Source organism: Macrotis lagotis, chromosome X (genome assembly GCF_037893015.1).
Source record: "Macrotis lagotis isolate mMagLag1 chromosome X, bilby.v1.9.chrom.fasta, whole genome shotgun sequence".
NCBI lineage: Eukaryota > Metazoa > Chordata > Mammalia > Peramelemorphia > Peramelidae > Macrotis > Macrotis lagotis.
In genome coordinates, this window is record NC_133666.1 from 456,740,949 (window position 1) to 456,760,701 (window position 19,753).

The 19,753-nt window shown below is 39.3% G+C and overlaps 2 protein-coding genes across 2 annotated transcripts in view; one reads left to right on the forward strand and one right to left on the reverse strand.

Annotated features, from left to right (window-relative positions):
• Positions 1-471: 471 nt before the first annotated feature.
• Positions 472-14,007, forward strand: TYMS (thymidylate synthetase). Its single transcript, XM_074206506.1, has 7 exons — positions 472-674; positions 3,372-3,445; positions 7,090-7,264; positions 8,254-8,355; positions 9,386-9,561; positions 10,326-10,397; positions 13,625-14,007. Exons 1-7 carry the CDS (start codon positions 506-508, stop codon positions 13,760-13,762), a joined length of 906 nt encoding a protein of 301 aa, XP_074062607.1. The 5' UTR covers positions 472-505; the 3' UTR covers positions 13,763-14,007.
• Positions 14,008-14,083: 76 nt separating this feature from the next.
• The window catches only part of ENOSF1 (enolase superfamily member 1), a 48,156-nt gene continuing 42,486 nt past the window's right edge, over positions 14,084-19,753 (reverse strand). The window contains exon 16 of the mRNA XM_074206505.1: positions 14,084-16,871. Coding sequence (XP_074062606.1) covers positions 16,770-16,871 — 102 coding nt within the window. The 3' untranslated portion in view covers positions 14,084-16,769. The remainder of the gene's footprint in view (positions 16,872-19,753) is intronic.

Sequence of the window (19,753 nt, forward strand, 5' to 3'; positions counted from 1 at the left end):
TGAGAGGAGAGTAACTTATCAATCGACGATCAATCGATATTGATGAAGCTCCTATTAGGAGTGAGACCACAGTAACTTATCAATCAATATTGATGAAGCTCCTATTAAAAGTGAGGTCTGAGTAACTTATCAATCGACTTATCAATGAATATTGATGAAGCTTAGGCGCCCAGCTAAGCACAGAGAATTCACAGAGGTTAAAAAACGCAGACCTGCCCGCAAGGAGTTTATAATCGGATGGAGGGTTGGTGCAAAGGGAGCTACGCAAATCCAGTAAGTGCGATGGGCAGGAATTCAACCAGGGCCTGGTGGGAGCGGAGGGCGGAGGGCCGCGGGGCGGGAGGGGGCCTCGCGGGTCAGGTGTCAGGCCCCAGCGGCCGGGGAGGGCCGGAAGTTCCGGGTCGCGCGCAGCAGGAAGGGGAGTGGCCCGCGGGGAGAAAAAAGGCGCCAACCGAGCGCCCCCGCGCCCGCCGCCTCAGCGCCCGCCGCCGCTCCCCGCGCTGCCATGCCGGCGGCGGGCACCCCGCAGCCCCGGGCCGAGCCCCGGCCGCACGGGGAGAAGCAGTACCTGGCGCAGCTGGAGCTGATCCTGCGGGACGGCTGCAGGAAGGAGGACCGCACCGGCGTGGGCACCCTGTCCGTGTTCGGCCTGCAGGCGCGCTACGGCCTCCGAGGTGGGACTGCCGCGGCGGCGCCCGGGAGCCGCCGGCTTTGGGGCCTTCGGTGCATTGTTACTGAAATCCCGTGTTTCCATCACCCTCCGCCGCCTCACGGCCCGCCTTCCCCGGGGCCGGGCGGCTTCGCCCCCTCTTCGGGACCGAGCTGGGTCACTAGAATGCCACGCTCGGTTTTCATGCCAACCCTCCCCCTCCCCCTATTTTTTTTTTCCAGAAACTAAAGACTTGCTCGGTTGTTGGTTATTCGAGTACTCGCGCCCTTGGCAGGGAGACTGGGGGGGGGGGTTGGCCGTTCTCCCGCGCATTGTACAGATGAGGAAACTGAGGCAGGCGGGGTGAAGCCAGCCTTGCCCAGGGTCACCCCGGCTCTGAGGGAGGGCATTCTGCCCACCCTCCAGCCGGCTGCCCAGATCCCAAGGTTCCGGTGTGGGTATTGGAACCCGTGTCTGAGGGCACCAGATCCAGGGTCCTTGAGCCAGCGCTGGGCACTGGCCTTGGGGCCCAGGGGGCCAAGGGCATCCCACGCGGCGCCTTCCCCTTAGGCTCAGAGAGATGAGCAGCGATGCCCTCAGCTAATGCCAGGGTCTGATGCTTACCCTTCTCTGCTGGTTATTACCTTGGCCAAGTTATTTCAATAATAGTTAGCATTCATATAACTTTTTAAAGTTCCCAAAGCTCTTAATATCTTCACTAGAACCCTGGGAGGTAGATTGTTATTATTATTATTATTATTATTTGCAAGGCATTGGGGTTAAGTGGCATGCCCACACAGCTAGGTGTCGGAGGCCGGATTTGAACCCAGGTCCTCCTGACTGCACTGCGCCACCCAGCCGCCCCAGATTGTTATTATTACCATCTCATAGATGAGGAAATTGAATGTAGCAGAGGTTAAGTGACTTGCCTAGGGTCACACAGCTAGCCAGAACCTGAATCTAGATTTCAATTTTTTAAGTTTTCCCTGACCAGCTGCTTTTGAACTGCCTCATCTTCTTCATCTTTAAATTGAGGGGGTTGGACTTGAATGGTCTTTGAGGTATCTTCCAGTTCTGAGATCCTCTGATCCTTTGGTTCCTGCCTCCATGTGAGAGCCAAGTACTATCTGCGTGATCCTGGTCAATTCATTTAACCTCTGTCTTTATCTCCTGAAGAAGAAAATGGCCACTCTGTGAAAACGCATTGCATTTCTAAGACTTGCTCCACTTCTTGCCTCTTTCCTCAAGCAGGAGATGGTGAATCTATAATTATCAAGAAGAATTTTTTAAGTTCCTACTATATGTTAGACACTAGAGACAAAAAAAGTAAAACAACTCCCTGAGATAATAGTAATAGTTAAAGTACTATTATCTGTTTTGTAAAGTCCTGTAAGAAAGTTTTGTTTTTTGTTGATTCCCCTCCCTATCAAAGTTTTGGGAATCCATGGCCAAAGTACCATTTGAGTAAAGAATGGAAAACTTGGATTTAGAAATTTCATGCAATATTTAAAGTTGAAGTTAGAACAAATCAAGGGGATGTTTGGAGCAATAATCATAAGTGTGTTTCTTTCCCTGCCCACTCACTGCCCCTCAGTTTTTCTGACTAGCCATCCCCACCAGTTTCACTTCTATCACTGACAGAAAATGAGAGACCCTCAATGCAGGCTTAATGTAGCCTCTTCATCTGTATCCCACAAATACACCATCCGTTTCAGTTTCATGAAAAATCAGTAGGTTTAATCAAGCTCTCTACAATTACTTTGGGGTTATTGATACCCGGGGATATGTAGTTTTGATAGCCTGCCCTGCTTGGCACCTTTGGAGTCAGACTAATTGAAGCTTGTATACCAGCACAAAGGAAGGTAAGATACTACCCATGACTCTCAAGGGTGCCTAGAAACCCCACAGAAAAATCTTTTGGGGGCATAAGTTCCCCTTGAAAATCTGCTGAGACAAGTAGGGAGAACCCTGGATTTGGAGTACAGAACCTGCTTGCCTAGTATCCTATGATTTGGGCTAAGTCAGTTGAATACTGGCTTTCCAATTCCTCATCTTTAAAATAAAGGGCTGTACTCAAAATAGCCTCCGAAGTTCCTTCCAACTATGCTCACAATATTGATGTAAAAAAAAAATTAATCCTTGCCCAATGCAAATGATGTTTATTCTCCAGAGATTATAAAGAAGTAAAGCAGACATTTCACATACTAGATATGGTTTAGAGTCTGTTCTGTCTAAGCAAATGATCCAAAGTTAGACTTTTAATTTTTAATCCTTTCATTTGCCTTTAGCCTAATTTCTTTTTGGCCCAGCTGGACTCTGAGCAAGTCATCATTTGGACTGTAGAATAGTAGTAGCCCAGTGCTGCTGGGTCTTCTCTGGCATCCTCCAAGATTCGGGGACTTTTTCCTGAAGGACATTTTCATGGTGATCCACAACATTTGAGCTAAAGAGGCAGATTGTGTGACCCACTAGAACACATTTTTGTTTTCATTTTGATATCTCAACCTTTCTAGCAGAACACCCCCTATTGTCTGTGGCAGGTGGTAACACAGGCTAGTTGAACTGAATCCATGGTTTCTGTTTGACTTTTTACTAATATAGGATACATCAGTGCTCTATGCTTCTGGAAACCAGTGGCTCCCCTTTCACAAATTCTCATGGAACCCTTTTAGGGTGGCCTTACTTCCTAATGCAATTTTCTTTGTGGATTTTTTTTTTTAAGATGAGTTCCCTTTGCTGACAACCAAGCGTGTGTTCTGGAAGGGTGTATTGGAGGAACTGTTGTGGTTTATTAAGGTAAGGTCTTTCTAGCTGGATACTTGAAGTTTAGCATTATTATTGATTTTCTTTTCCCTAGCATTGAGATGTAAAACTCTGCCTCAAGCAAGTATAGTTTTCTGCTTAGAAAATAGAAGCTCCAGAAGAGGGGGACTATGGGTGTGGGATAACATATATACTAGAAAACTGTTGTATTGGTTAGTTTTTCTGAACTGTTTTTTTTCCTCAAGAGTTGACTCCTCAGATAAAAGAGGGGGAGAGAATATTTGGAAATGAAGTCAATATAAAAAAGATCTCAACATATATTTTTTAAAGCTAAAAAAAGTAAAACTGCAAAAGTTTCACTATTCATAAGAACTGAATGAAAAATGGCTCACAGGGAAGAGAAGACAGGTATAATTGGCCATGTGCAAAAACTCCTCTTCATCCTCAGTGCTTGTCATATTCTGGCCATCTTCCTCTACCCATAAAGTAGTAGATTCTCACTCCTGGAGGTGATGGATATTCTATGGAAGGTCTAATGTATCTTCCTGGGTGTTGAACTATTAGATTAATCCTAAAACGTATTATCAAAAAAGATTCAATTTTCTAGACTTTGATTAGAACTAAGAACACTCTAGAACTTGATTCAGTAGCACTGTTAGACTAATTATCCCATTATCAAAAAAGATTCAATTTCCTAGACTTTGAACCAGAACTAAGATTAGAAATTGTTTTGGTAGCACTAAATCAAAAGTCTAGGGCAGCTAGGTGGCAGAGTGGATAGAGCACCAGCCCTATATCAGAAAGATCTGAGTTCAAATGTGGCCTCAGACACTTTTTAGCTGTATAAAACTGTATAACCCTGGTTAAGTCACTTAACCTTGTTTGCCTAAGTTTCTTCATCTGTAAAGTGAACTGGAGAAGGAAATGACAAACCGTCCCTGTATCTTCACCAAGAAAACCCCAAATGGGATCGTGGTTGGGGATGACTGAGTAACAATAAGTCATTGAGATGGGAGCTGAGGGAGAGAAAATGGAAACTGGTCTCCTGCATGTCCTCCAGTGTCTCTTAAGGGTCTTCCTTCTTCTGCTCCTTAACTGTGATGTCCTCAGTTCTGTGTTCTCAAGAGTCTTTCTCTGCCTTGGCAATTTCCTCTATTTTGATGACTCTGGTTTTCTCCTTCATGCAAATGATTCTCAAGTGTAGTTTTAATCTCTCCCCAGGCTCCATTCCCCTATTTTCATTGCCTGCTGGTATTACACTTGGATATTATGTAAGCATCTCAAAATCATCTGGTCTAAAGCAGAACTCCTTATTTCCTCTCAAGTCCCCAATCTGCTTTTCCTCTTATGTTTCTTTTGATGATATACCTATTTTTGTAAAGTTATTTTATTTTTAATTTTGAAACAAAACAAGTGTAATACAAATTGATTGCACGTGAAACTACAAATGATATGCAACTTGTTACTGCTTTCAAATATATAAATATAAACGTTAACATGTAAATTTCTTTTTCTTCCCTTTGCACCCTCTGTGGCTACCATTACAGTCTATAAATACCATTATATACATATTTCTATTTATCAGTTCTTTCTCTGAATGCAGATAGCACCTTCCTTCATATATACCTTTGTGATTAATTTGAGTTGTTCTTAAGACAATGTTACTGTTAGTCTATACAAAATTCTTTTGGTTTTGCTCATTCCCTCTTTGTTTGTGCAAGTCTATCCATGTTTTTCTAAGATCAAGTTCATCATTTCTTATAGCATGGTAGTATTGCGTCACAATCATGTACCACACTTCGTTCAGTCATTCCCCAATTGATGGGCACCCTGCAATTTCCAGTTCTTTGCCACCATAGAGAGAACTGATATAAATATTTTAGAACATAGAGGTTCTTTTCTTTTTTCTGTATCATCTTTAGATACTGACCTAGTAGTGGTATTGCTGAGTCAAAGGGTTCAGACGTTGGGCATAATTCCTGATGGCTTTTCAAAGAGGTTTTAAGACCTGTACAGTGACACCAACCTCCTTGATGTTTTTCAACTAGAATATTTCATGTCTTGGTTCTGGGCATTTTTCTCTGATTATCCTCCATGCCTGAAATTTTCCTTCCCTTTCAGCTTCCTTGGTTTCCTTCAAGACTAGCCAAAACCTTTAAGAAGCCCCCTTTGTCTCAGTGCTTCCTTCTGTTGATTGTCTCTATCTTGTCCTGTCCATGACTAGTTTTCACTAGTTGTTTGTATGTTGTCTTCCTTATTAGGTTGTGAGCTACTTGTGACAAGGACCGTCTTTTGCATGATATATAGGTGCTTAGTAAATATTTATTGACTTGAAATCTGACTCATCCTTCTCCCTCCCCACGTCTCATCCATTCCTAAGTCCTGTTGGTTCTACTGTGGCAGTATCTTTCACATTTAACCCATTCCCACTGCTAACACACTAATGTAAGCCCTCATTAACTCTCCTGTTTACACTATTTAAAATAGCCTTTTGACTGTTTTTTTCCTCCAGACTTTCCTTCACATAGCTGCTAAAAATTTGCTCATTTCCTTGCTCAATCTTCAGTAGCTCCCCATTGCCCACCAAAGTGCAGTCATCTTTGCTTGACCTGTAAGGTACTCCAGAATGTGGCTTAATGTACTCCTGTGGACAGAATCTACATTCCAGCCAAATTGTTACCACTATTCATTCCCTCATTTCATCCTGTTCTTCCCTCTCTGATTTGCACATACTGTTCCTCAGACCTGGAAGCTGGTAAAATTCTTTTCAAGGTCCACTGCCTTCAGAAAGCTTCTTCCCTTAGCTGTAAATTATTCCTTTTCCTTTAATCTCCTCTTCCATTCTCATCTCTCAGATGCATTTAAGTATATAATGATCATATAACTTCTTTGATAGCAGGGACCAAGATCTTTCCTTCTCTTTATCTCCAGGACCTAGCAGTACTGATTATATAATAAGTGCTTAATAAACCTTGACTAGATTGAAAGAATAGATTAGAGAAATGAGACAAGGCAAGAAACTTGTGAGATAAGAATGTAGAATAGACAATTTTGAAGAGTTATTTGGAAGGTGGAAAAAATGCATTGAAAGTAATAGTACTTAGGAAAAGGCAAGAAGATAAAGGAAGAATTGACTTTAAAGAAGGTAATATTTTTTAAGTTAAAGTTATAAGAGAGAAAGGGCAAGAAATATGAACCTGCTGTTGGGAGAATACATTGACATTCTTTAGTTTATATTTATGTGACAGTTTTTATTCAGTAAGCATTATGTTATCTGGAAATTGGGAATAATAGTTACCTTTTTGACCTACCTTCCAAGATAATCCTATAAAATACCCTCTAAATTCATGAATCATTTTGATCTTTATAATAGACCTGTGAGGGTAAATACAATGCAATGTAGATTTCACCTGTATTTTCCCCATTTTACAGATAAAGAAGCTTTGGGTCAAAGAAAGTAAGTAACTTGTCTAGACTGGGGCAGTCACTGCATCCAAAACCCACGTATTGTGCCTCCCAGGTGTAGCTCCTGCACTGTCCTGCCTTTTTCAGAAGCTGAGGGATAGAGGTGCCTCTCTCTGTTTTCACAGAGGACAAGAATTTCCAAGGATAGGTGATGCCATCATGCCAAGCCCTTGTTTTCTGACATGTGACTGACTTTTTTTCATTTCTTATAGGGGTCCACAAATGCTAAGGAGCTATCTGCCAAAGGAGTGAAAATCTGGGATGCCAATGGATCTCGAGACTTTTTGGACAAGCAGGGGTTCACTACCAGGGAGGAAGGAGATTTGGGACCAGTGTATGGCTTCCAGTGGAGACATTTTGGGGCAGAATACAAAGAGATGAATACAGGTCAGGAGTCTTGAGCAGTGAGTCAGGTTTTCACAAATGTTGCCAAGAGTGTAGGTGTATTCTATTTCAGAGAAGAGGGTAGAGAAATAAGAAATGTATACTGGGAGAGCAAAAAAATACTATGTGGGGTCTTTATAGGAGAATTAGATAATAGTGTGGGCAGCCTCAGAGATCATCTAGTCTAACTCCCTCATCTTACAGATGAGGAAACTGAGGCACAAGGAAGTTAAATGAATTTTTTAAGATCATGCAACTACTGAGTATGAAGAGGTAGCATTGAACCCAAGACATTGGGCTAACAAGCACAATTCCCCAGACACTTTTTTAAGCTCTAGGACCTTCATTTTTTTTTATATATAGTTCTTGTCTTTTTTTAGTTTCAGAGCTGAAACTAATGACTTTCCATCAGTCCAGCTTTCCCATTTTTGCTAGTTTATTCTCCCATTTGCAGAAAACCTCTGGTCAGAGGGTCATAGTGGTCTGGTGTTACCAAGGCAACCATAACCATAGGCAGGCACTCAAAAATTCAATAAATCTAGTAGCTTTTTAGGACTGAATTAAATGTTTGACCAAATAAAGCCACTGAATGATGTTTCCCAGTCCTGCTTTATAGATTTATGATAATCTAGGTGTTAACACATAGAGAAATAATAGAGAATTTGTTTCATGATTATGCCTAGTTGTAATAATGGGCTTTGTTTTTCTTACCATCTCAATGGTTTGGGGAGAGGGATGTTAGGAATTTGGAATTCAACAATATAATTGAAATTAAAAATAACGATTTCTATTCACAATAAAGCACTTGTCATCACAGGCTCTTGTAAATTCCTGGGTCTTGGCCTATCTGATCTGAACCATATCCATCACCTGTTCTACTTGGCATCCCTTTGAGGACATAGCTTCCTTAATTTATCTTTTAACTCTGCTGTTTAAAAAAAAAACATCAAAACTTTTTGTTAATAAATATTTCTGGAATTTTTTCCCTTCAGATTATTCTGGACAAGGAGTGGATCAACTTCAAAAAGTCATTGACACAATCAAAACCAACCCTGATGACCGAAGGATCATTATGTGTGCTTGGAATCCTAAAGGTAGCTACCCCTACAATAAATAATGATCATAAACCAGCTACTAGTGCTTACTGATTTTTTCAAAAAACAGAATCCATTTGGATTGAAGCATTTAGGAAGAATTTAAAAATTAAATGTTACTATTATGGAGTAAGGATGTTCCTTGAAACTTTGACCAGTCACCTGTGCAAAAGCATTTCTTAGTAGTTTTGTTCTGGAAAGCTACATTAATGGGGGAGGGGGGACCACCTCAGAAATATTTAGAAACAGTTGGATGAGAGCACAAAGAGAATCCAGAAGATTGTATAATTTTAAAGGTGAAAGGAAACAACCTTAGTTGTTGTTGCTGGGCGGGTAGTGTATAAAACACTGGCTTGGGAGTTAGGAAGACTTTAGTTCAAAATTAACCTCAGATACTTACTAGCTGTGTGATCCTGGGCAAGTCATTTAACCGTTTGCCTCAGTTTCCTCATCTGTAAAATGAGCTGGAGAAGTAAATGGCAAACCACTGTAGTGTATCTGCCAAGAAAACCCCAATGGAGTCATGAAGAATTGGATGCAACTTAAAAATAACAAATTATGTGCCAATCACCAACGATTACAAAGAGTAAATAAATAAAGTTAAGAGTTTCTGACCACAGAGAGTTTAAAATCTAACTAGGGTTAATACAATGACTGGTTATCTTTCTCTCGCTAACACTGGCTTTCTAGGTGGCTCAGTGAATAGAGTTCTAGACTTGGAGTCAGGAAGACCAGAGTTCAAGTCCAGCCTCAGCTAGATACTTAGCTTTGTGACCCTGGACAAGTCACTTAACCTTTACCTAAGTTTCCTTCCTCTCTGTAAAATGAGGTTAATATTGAAATGAAATGTTTATAAAGCTCTTTGATTTATAAATACCAGCTATTATTATTTTCACCAGTTATTTGGAGACCAGGTTAAATAAGGAATTTAATATGCAACTGGTGTGTTTTTTAATCTATCAAATTTACTATCTTTGGAGCTATTCTGATAGTTGTTTCCTGTCTCCTTTTGTCACATTGCTGCTTTCAGATCTTCCTCTGATGGCGTTGCCTCCATGCCATGCTCTCTGCCAGTTCTATGTCTTGAATGGTGAGCTTTCTTGTCAGCTCTACCAGCGGTCTGGAGATATGGGCCTTGGGGTGCCATTCAACATTGCCAGTTATTCCTTGCTCACTTACATGATTGCTCATGTCACAGGCCTGAAGGTAGAGAACCTGTTCTCAAGTTGTTCTTCAGTGTTAGAATAATCATGCATCACTTTGGGGGGATCAAATGGGGTAATTATAAAATCTTTTTAAAAAAAAGTGTTTTATTCTTTACCTGCCAATAAAGTTGAGGACTAAAATTTTAATTTCCTTGTTTCTGTCTACTATTACAATAATGATGAGAGGCAGTGTATTGGAATGGACAGAATCCTAAATTGGAGTCAGGAAGACCTGGGTTTGAATCTCCTCTCAGATACTATATAAAAAATCACTTTTGTCAGCCTCAGTTTCCTCATCTTTAAAATGAGGATGTTAATTGGACCTTTATCTGATTGCTTATTTCAGGAATGGGGAGGGGCAGGAGGGATAGAATTTGGAATTCAAAACTTTAAATAAAAATTAAAAGCATTTATATGGAAAGGATTTTAAAATGAATAGAAATTGATCATAAAATTAGGAGTCAATATGCTTCCTGAATTTCTCAATAAATATTAATAAAAAATTAAAATGAGGATAATAGACTTGATCTATGAGGGATCTTCTAGTCCAAATCTATGATTTTGTGACATTTTATGGAAAGGACAAGTCTAAACAAGCATGCTAAGTTCAAGATTTATTAAAGTCTATAACATGACATTTTTTTTATCCAAGTTGTTTAGGATACTTTGTTTTGGGAAAAGTGGATTTTGTACTCTCTAATGTGTTTTCTTTGATCTGAGTCTAAACTAACACCATTACTGCTTTGTTTCTTCTCACTATTTCAGCCAGGTGATTTTATACACACTCTGGGAGATGCTCATATATACTTGAATCATATTGAACCATTGAAAATTCAGGTAAGATAAATTTTCTGAATATGTATATCTATGTATGTATATGTATATATGTATGTATTGTTTTTGTTCAGTCATTCACTTGTATTTTATTCTGTCTTTATCCATGGGCTTTCTTGGCAAAGATGATGGAGTGGTTTGTCATTTCCTTCTCCAGTTAAAGGCAAACAGGGTTAAGTGACTTAACCAGGGTTACACAGCTAGTAAGTGTCCAAGACTAGATTTAACTCAAATCTTCTTGCCTTCAGGTTTGGTATCTACTGCACCATCTAGTTCATGTCTGTATACATATGCACATATATTGATCGTGCCTAACTCTGTGACCCTGTAGACCATTTATCCATAGCCTTTTCATGGCAGTTTTGCCATTTCTTTATCCAGTGGATCCTTTCAGGTAATCATTAAGTGACTTACTCAGGGTCACAAGTAGAAAGTGTCTCAGACTAGATTTGAACTTATCTTTTTCTGACTCTTAATCATTGTATCAGTAGTGAATACATTTGCCAGTATTGGGTTTTTTTTTAACCCTATCTTCCATACCCACTAATCTTTTCTGTCACTCTCTGGGTTACTTGTTACTTTCATTCTTCCAAATATATATAGTATTCTATGATTTCCATTACTTGGGGGAATGAAGTGAAGACATTGATCCTTGCAGTAATGAATGTTTGGCATCTTGGAAAGTCCCATCTTTTCTGGACCAGCCTGAATGTATGCTGTATTGCTACACCCCTTATGAAGTACGGTGGGTGCCTGGGGCAGAGCCAAGATGGCAGCATGAAGTCAGGAAGCTCTCCTCCAGAACATTCCAAATGCCTTAAAATTATGACTGTCCAAATTCTAGAGTGGCAGAATCTACAGAAAGACCCAGTGAAACAAATTTCTGGCCAAGGCAACTTGGAAGATCCACGGACATTGTTTGTTTCACGGGGCGACACAGGTGCACTGCACAGAGCAAACAAGTTCTAGTCTTCCAGAAATAGCCTATGGGGCACCTGGATCCCTGGGAGTGCCAGGGTTTGTGGCAGTAGGAGATTCCAGACCTCTCAGCCCAGGAATTGCAAAGGACAACTTGTTAGACCAGGGGAAAAACTCTGTTGGACAGAGTAAGGTTGGAGCCCAGGCCAGCATAATCCTGACTGGGAAGCAGAAGCAGGCCTAAAAAGCCTGGCAGCTGCTTCCAGAGGACTCGGCCCATGGGGTAACAGGGTTGGGGGAGATTGTTGAGGTTTCTCCAATAGGACTGTGGCTTTGCCTATACTGAGATCCTGCCGTAGAGGAGCAGGGAAGAGACCCTCTCACAGCTCCAGGACAGAGGGGAGAGCTTGTGACCATCCACAGACCAAAGCACAGGCCAGGATAATAGTCAAAGTCTCTCATAAGACATTGAAGGCATGGATTTGGGGGGGGGGTGTAATCTGAAAAACACTCAGAAGCTTGAAAAATGCATTAAGATCAGATCAGATTGGAGAAATGAGTAAACAACAGAAGAAAAAGAATCTGACCTTAGATAAGTCCCATGGAGGATCCAAATAATACTCAGAAGTGGACAAAGTCTAAGCTTCTGTATCCAAAGCCTCCATTAAAAATAAGAGTTGGTCTTTTGGGGACAGAGATAGCAAAAAAAGAAAATAACATTTTAAAAACTCATTTAGGTCAAATGGAAAAAAAGCAAACCAAAAGATCAATGAGAATACCTTAAAAAGCAGAATTGGCCAGATGGAAAAGGAGATAAGAAAGATCTCTGACGAAAATAACTTCTTCTGATATAGAATAGAGCTGATGGACTTTGTGAGAAATCAAGAAACAATAAAACAATACCAAAAGAATGAAAAAAACTAGAAGAAAATGTGAAATATCTCATTGGAAAAACAACTGACCTGGAAAATGGATCTAGGACAGAGAATTTAAAATTTATTGGGCTACCTGAAAGTTATGACCAGGAAAAGAGCCTAGAGCAAATTCTCCAGGAAAATTGCCCTAATATCCTAGAAGCAGAGGATAAATAGAAATTGAGGGAATCCACCAATCACCTTCTAAGATTCCCCCCCAAAAACCCCAGGAATATTATAGCCAAATTCCAGAATTCTGAAGTCAAAGATAAAATATTACAAGCAGCCAGTAGGAAATAATTCAAATATCATGGAGCTATAGTCAGGATTACATGGGATTTAGCAGTTTCTACATTAAGGACTCAGGATTTGGAATATAGTATTCTGGAAGGCAAAAGAGCTTGGTTTATAAGCAAGAACCAGCTATCCAGCAAAACTGAACATCTTTCGGGGGAAAAGATCAACATTAAATGAAATAGAGGACTTTCACACTTTATTGTTGGAATGACCAGAACTGAACAGAAAGTTTGATTTTCAGGTACAGGACTCAGGTAAGGCATAGAGAGGTTGTACAGGAAGGAACAATTAAAAGGGACCTAATGATACTGAACTGTGTGTATTCCTGCATGGGAAGATGGTACTGATAACTCGTGAACCTTCTCATTAGAGCAGTTAGCATGTATAGACAAGGCACAGGAGGGAAATGAATATAATGGTATAGATGGAGTAATGGGGTGAAGAGGAATGTACTGGCAGGAGAAAAAGGTAGAAGAGGGTAAGATAATTCACATAAAAGAGTTAAGTAAACTTGCAATGGAGTGGAAGGGGGGAAGGTGAGGGGGAAATGAGAAAGCCTTCATTCTCATCAGAAATGGCTCAGAGAGGAAACAACATACACACTCAATAGGGTATTAAAAATCTATCTTACCCTAGAGGGAAAAGGAGAGGAAAGGGAAGGGAGAAAGTTGGGGGAGGGGATTGTAGATGATAGAAGAGGGGTAAGATCATGGGAGAGTAGTCAAATACAGTACAGTTTTGAGGAGGGACAACGAGAAAGGAGAGAATAGAATAAATGGGACTGGAAAAGAACAGACTAGAAGAAAATACAATTAGCAATAGCAACTGTGGGGGGAAAAAACTGAAGCAACTTCACAACTTCTGATAGACGTATGATAAAGAATGATCTATCCCAGAGATTGAACTGAACACAGACTATAGCTCCTTTTTCTCTTTTACTCTTATTTTTCTTGAGGTTTTTCTTTGTGGGGGGGGAAATAGAAGACTAAAATTAATTTTTAAAAATTAAAAAAATTTGCTGTCTATAGGAACATTCATGTGGGTCATTTTCTGTAGATTTGAAGTGATAATCTGATTTCTTCCTCTTAACTTTACATTTAGCTTCAGCGAGAACCAAGACCTTTTCCTAAGCTCAGAATTCTTCGAAAAGTTGAAACCATCGATGATTTCAAGACTGAGGACTTCCTGATTGAAGACTACAATCCTCACCCAGCTATTAAAATGGAGATGGCTGTCTAAAGCTGCCTATTACCCAGATGAAAATGTGTTAATTTTTTTCCAGGATACTCTGTAGACTGTTGCAAAGCATCATTGTTTTGACAAACAGGATGTAGTTTATATCATGAAAAAAGGTTAGGGGTGAAGAAAATTTAATTCACTCTAAGATAAATGTCACTATTCCAAATGTATGGAATGGTTATAAGCAAAGCTACAATTTATGTCTAATATAATTATTAAAATAAAGCAGTTTTTGCATTCCTGAATAGGTATTTTCTAATGTATAGTATATAGTCCTGTGCCCCTTCTGAATAAGGTACAAGACAACTAAAATGCCACTGGTTGACTTTTTCCCATTTAAAAATTTTATTAGGATATACATTTTTTGTCACAGAGAAATACACATGTAGATTGGTGAGAATGCAAATAAACGTGGAAGTTAGTGATCACCTTTTACAAATATCACTACTGGTTAGTTTTGTTAGGGAATCCAAATTGGAAGGAACTATGTGGCTGTCAAATTCTATGCCTTAAGGAAAATAATCCCTTCCACAATAATCCTTACTGACTTGGGTTTTGGAGGTTCCCCCCCCCCCCTTATTTCTGGGGAATGCATAGCATGAGAAATAGTTTAAACAGTTGAAGTTATAAAAAGCTGCTGGTTCCAGTAATGTCTTTGGACCTGGCCATGCCATAAGGAGGTCTGTTCCTGTGTGTGTGTATCTGAGGCATGTCTCAGGATTGTGATGGAGGGTAGGGGAGGAATTCCACATAGCCTAGCCTTGTTGCCTAGTATTCTGCTTTATCTGAATTGCTATCTATCTTCCCAAAACAAAACTGGGTCATGAAGGTAACTTGTGTCCTGGAGCATCACAGCCTTGACCCTAGTGGTTTAGTTCTTGAACATGTTTGAAACTACTTTTGGGAAGAGAGAGGATCAGTAAAGGAGCCTTTGGGAATAAGGAAGCTGCTGCTGCCCTTTTGGAGCATCAATCTCTAGTCTGCATAGGAGGATCTCTGCCATCAGAGATTCATTCCACTATCTGAGCTCCCCATTCCACTTATTTGTGCTCTACCTCCTTGAAAGTGTTTTTTGTTGATTTGTCTGTGTTTGTGTTCCATCTCAAAGTACAGAAGGACCTTGAGGGCAAGGCGAATTTTGTCTTTGTAGCCTCAGCATCCAACATGAGGGACTCACACCCAGAGAGCCTGGCCCAGCTGGCAGGCATGGCAGTACCATCCTCTCTTCAGGACCAAGTCATCCCACTTCCATTCTCTTTCATCTATTATTAAGGGTGGTCTACTGTACCAGACAACTCAGGGTTCTGGCTTCGCATTCTGCCTCTTCTAACTAGTTATCTGATTTTGGACCAATGGCTTCACTATTCTATCTTGATTTCCTCACCTGTAAAATGAGGTCATTAGATTGGATCTTTAAGACCTCTCCGCCTCTAAAATTCTCTAATTCTGTATCATTTCATTAACATCCCCCTTCCCTTTATTTGGGCTACTTGTAGAGGTAGTGCATTTTTATAGATCATTGAATAAATATCACACTTGATCTTTTATCCACATGAAGTTTTGAAATGCTGGCATTTTTCTTAGTTTAAAATCCAAACTATTCATAGTATTAAAATATAGAATACAATTGTGAAAATTTCCCAAAATGTCCCAAGTACTCTTGTTATGGTTTAATTAGGGATTTGGTTTTTTTTTAGGCTTTTTTGCAAGGCAAATGGGGTTAAGTGGCTTGCCCAAGGCCACACAGCTAGGTAATCATTAAGTGTCTGAGACCGGATTTGAACCCAGGTACTCCTGACTCCAGGGCCAGTGCTTTATCCACTGTGCCACCTAGCTGCCCCTTAATTAAGAATCTGTAATGAAATTTTCCATCTAGACCTGGCTGTTAGCCATTCAAAAATAGACATGTCACTTAGGAGATTGTGTGACTTTAAGTCAAGGCACTCAAGTCAATTCTTGGAAGATAACTTGTTAAAAGAGGTAGGACCAGATTTCCCTCACTTGCTTTTTCTAATGTATATACAGATTTTATTTATTTATTTTTTAGTTTTTTTTCAAGGCAATGGGGGTTAAGTGACTTGCCCAGGGCCACACAGCTAGGTAATTATTAAGTGTCTGAGGCTGCATCTGAACTCAGGTACTCCTGATTCCAGGGCATATATATATATACATATACATATACATAGATATATGTATATATATATGTATGTATATATATATTATATATAAAGATTTTATTTAAAAATTTTTTTAATTTTACTTCTTTTCCAATTACATGTAAAGGTAATTTTTAGCATTCATTTTTTTTCTTTTTTAGATTTTTGCAAAGCAACGGGGTTAAGTGATTTGCCCAAGGTCATACAGCCAGGTAATTATTAAGTGTCTGAGTTCAGATTTGAACTCCAGTCCTCTTGACTCCAGGACCAGTACTCTATTCACTATGCCACCTAAAACTGCCCCTCAGCATTCATTTTAAATAAGGTTTCGAGTTCTACATTTTTCTGCCTCCCTTCTTCCCTCTCCTCTCTCCATGACAGCAAGTAATTTGATATAGGTAATACATATACAATCACGTAAAATAAATTTTCTTATAAAGCAAAAGAAACCAGGAGAAGATGGCTAAAAAGTTCCTTGAAATCTAAGTTCTGGTCTTGCCCTTGTTCCATATCAAACACCATCCCAGGAATTTCAGAGCAGGTCCATTTTTTTGTACTATTTTGGAACATTTGTAGGAACAGTGAAGAATATCAGCATAGCAGTTAAAATGTAATCTAACATCTGAGTGCCAATACCTCATGGAAACATTAGCTTACAGGATGGTCTTACTTTCTCTTTAAGAAAACAATCAAAGAATATCACTCAGTTCATTGAGGCTAATACCTGAGACATCTCAATGGTTAAATCTCGATGGTGATTTGAATAGTTATTTTGATATATCAAATCCTCCTTTCTCCATCATGAAAAATTCATTGATATAAAGGGAAAAAGTCATGGTAAAGCTTAGAACTTAATTTTGCTTAACAGTCATGAGTTTCTGCCAAACTTCGCCCTCTGGAAATTGGTGCTTCTTTACAGATTCTTCCTTCATTTCTGTGGAATAGCCAGCATCCTTAATAAAAACAAAACAGTTTAATTAAGAAGTGATATCTCAAGGGAACAGCCTTTTTTACTCAGTGTGATAACTCTACTCTCAGAAATAGAGTAGCCTTGACCTCTTTTTAATGAAAACCCAACTGTAAGGCATTCAACTGTTTTAATTATCAGAGCCCAGATGCTTTAAATTGAATTTAATTGTCAACTTCCAAGACTTTATAAATAAGGCTGCATATCATCAAACTGAACTGAGGACTAAAGGATAAACTTGGAAAAACTTCCTGCTTTTTTTTCTAGGCCCTTACAGTAAATTTACAAAGTTTAAATCAATCAATTATGGTCTCTAATAATTGTTTCATTGAATACGAAAAGCTAACATTTATAGTTACAAATATTCTCATTTGATCCTCATAATAAACCTGTGGAGAGGGATGCTATTATTATCCCCATTGTACAGGTGAATAAATCAGCAGCTAGGTGGTGCAGTGAATAGAGTACTGGGTCTAATTCAGGGAAACTCACCTTCCTGAATTTAAATCTGTGTGACCCTATGAAAGTTTAACTTAGTCTGCCTCAGTTTCCTCACTTGTAAAATGAGCGGGAGAAGAAAATGACAAACTCCTCCAGTATCTTTGTCAATATAACCCCGAATGGGATCATTAAGAGTCAGACATGGGGGTGACTAGGTGGCGCAGTGGATAAAGCACTGGCCCTGGAGTCAGGAGTACCTGGGTTCAAATCCAGGTTCAGACACTTAATAATTACCTGGCTGTGTGGCCTTGGGCAAGCCACTTAACCCTATTTGCCTTGCAAAATCCTTAAAAAAAAAATCAGACATGACTGAACAACAGATGAGTAAACTGAAGTTGATAGGTGATGAGAAAATGTGTTGCACTTTGCAAACTCTAAAGTGCTATATCTCTGCTGGCTATTATTATTATTATTTGTCTCAGATCATACAACTGGTAAGTGTCTGAGGAAGGCTTTTCTTTTTTTAGGATTTTGCAAGGCAAATGGGGTTAAGTGGCTTGCCCAAGGCCACACAGCCAGGTAATTATTAAGTGTCTGAGGTCGGATTTGAACTCGGGTACTCCTGACTCCAGAGCCGATGCTCTATCCACTGTGCCACCTAGCCATCCCTAAGGAAGGATTTTTAACTCATTTTCCTAACTCTTAATTCAAGGCTCTAACCATTGCACCACCTAGATACTTCCTTGCAATGAACATAGATGGGCAAGAAAACAGTGGCCTAAACTTTTGAGTTCTTCCCTCTCAGGTGCAAAATTCTTTGGAAGCTGAAACCATCAATTCTTTTTTTAATTACTTTTTGAGTATTACAATTTTTCCCTCAATCTTCCTTCCCTCCCTCCACCTCCCACAGAAGGCAGTCTAAGGCAGTCTGATAGTCTTTACTTTGTTTCCATGCTACATATTGATCAAAATTGAATGTGTTGAGAAACCAAATCCTTAAGGAAAAAATAAAATATAAGAGATAGCAAAATTACATAATAAGAGGCCTTTTTTAAAAAAAATTAAAGGTATCCACAATTCTTTCTTTGGATACAGATGATATTCTCCATCTCAGATACCCTAAAATTGTTCTTGATTGTTGCACTTATGAAATGAGCAAGTTCATTAAGATTGATCATCACCCCCAAGTTGCTGTTAGGGTATAGTGTTTTTCTGGTTCTGCTCATCTCACTCAGCATCAGTTCATGCAAATCCTTCCAGGCTTCTCTGAATTCCTATCCCTCCTGGAAACCATCAATTCTTTAAAAGATTTTTAACTGATGGCTATGGTTTGTTCACATTCAACTATTAAATTGGAAATGATGTCTAAAGTGCTTTCATGAGAAATCGTATTTCACAAAAGTCCTGAAGCTATGGCAATCAAATCTTATGAAACAGCTAATATGAATTATTTCTTTTTTGTAAGGCTGAAGCTCATTACTAAGCCTCAGTCATGAAGATTTCAATAACAATAATAATAACTAGTATTTATATACTAAAAGCTTGCAAAGTGTTTTACAAATATTTCATTTAATTCTCATGACAACCCTGGAAGGTAGAGGGAAGAGGAAATAGGCATAGGTTGAGCGACTTGCCCATGGTCATACTGTAGTTTCTAAGGGAGAATTTGAACTCAGGCCTTTCTAATTCCTTTATATCATCCAGCATCTTATTATAAATCTATAAGCTTAGGAGAAACCTTATAAAAGAGGGCATTATTATGACCATCAGAAATTATGTTTTTGATGCATTTATGAATAAACAACAATTTAGTCTCTTGATGGTAGAGGTTGAAGATAGCTCCAAGGGTAGAATCATGATGTTTTAGTTTTACTATTTTTTAATGAAGTGAGCAAACCAGCAGAATAATAAAGTTGAATAAATGCCTGAGGTAGAAGCTATCTAAAATCTGAACTTAAAAGTCCTTTATCCAATTTACATTAAATTAGCTATCTTTCTGTCTGTCTGTTTATGGGTTGGGAGATGATCAGGATTCACCAAAGTCTTTACTAATCTAACTTTTTTCAGTTTTAATTCAAGTAACAAGCAACTTAATTCACATAATTCCACACTGGAAAGGTAGTATGGTGTAGTAGACAAAATAACTGGTTGTGATTCAGGAAAATTTGAATTTATGTGTTGCTTCTGATACATTCTGCAAGTGACCTGGAACATAACTTCTTAGTGTCTGCAACAATTCTGTAAGAATACAGCTTTCAAAATAGTTAATAGTTCCAATGAAATCATGGGTGCCCATCACTACTCTCCCAATCTCAAACAACTATACAAGTAATGGGGTTTTGGTGCATGCCAAGGTCACCTCTGTGGGGGATGCCTGGAAGCTACTTTTGAGAGAGGATATTTGCATTCCCCTACCACACGAATGGG

Coding starts and splice junctions, on each gene's coding strand:
- TYMS (XM_074206506.1), top strand. CDS start 506: ATGCCGGCGGCGGGCACCCCGCAGCCCCGGGCCGAGCCCCGGCCGCAC. Junction 9,562..10,325: donor CTCATGTCACAGGCCTGAAG/GTAGAGAACCTG, acceptor TCACTATTTCAG/CCAGGTGATTTTATACACAC. Junction 10,398..13,624: donor TTGAACCATTGAAAATTCAG/GTAAGATAAATT, acceptor CTTTACATTTAG/CTTCAGCGAGAACCAAGACC.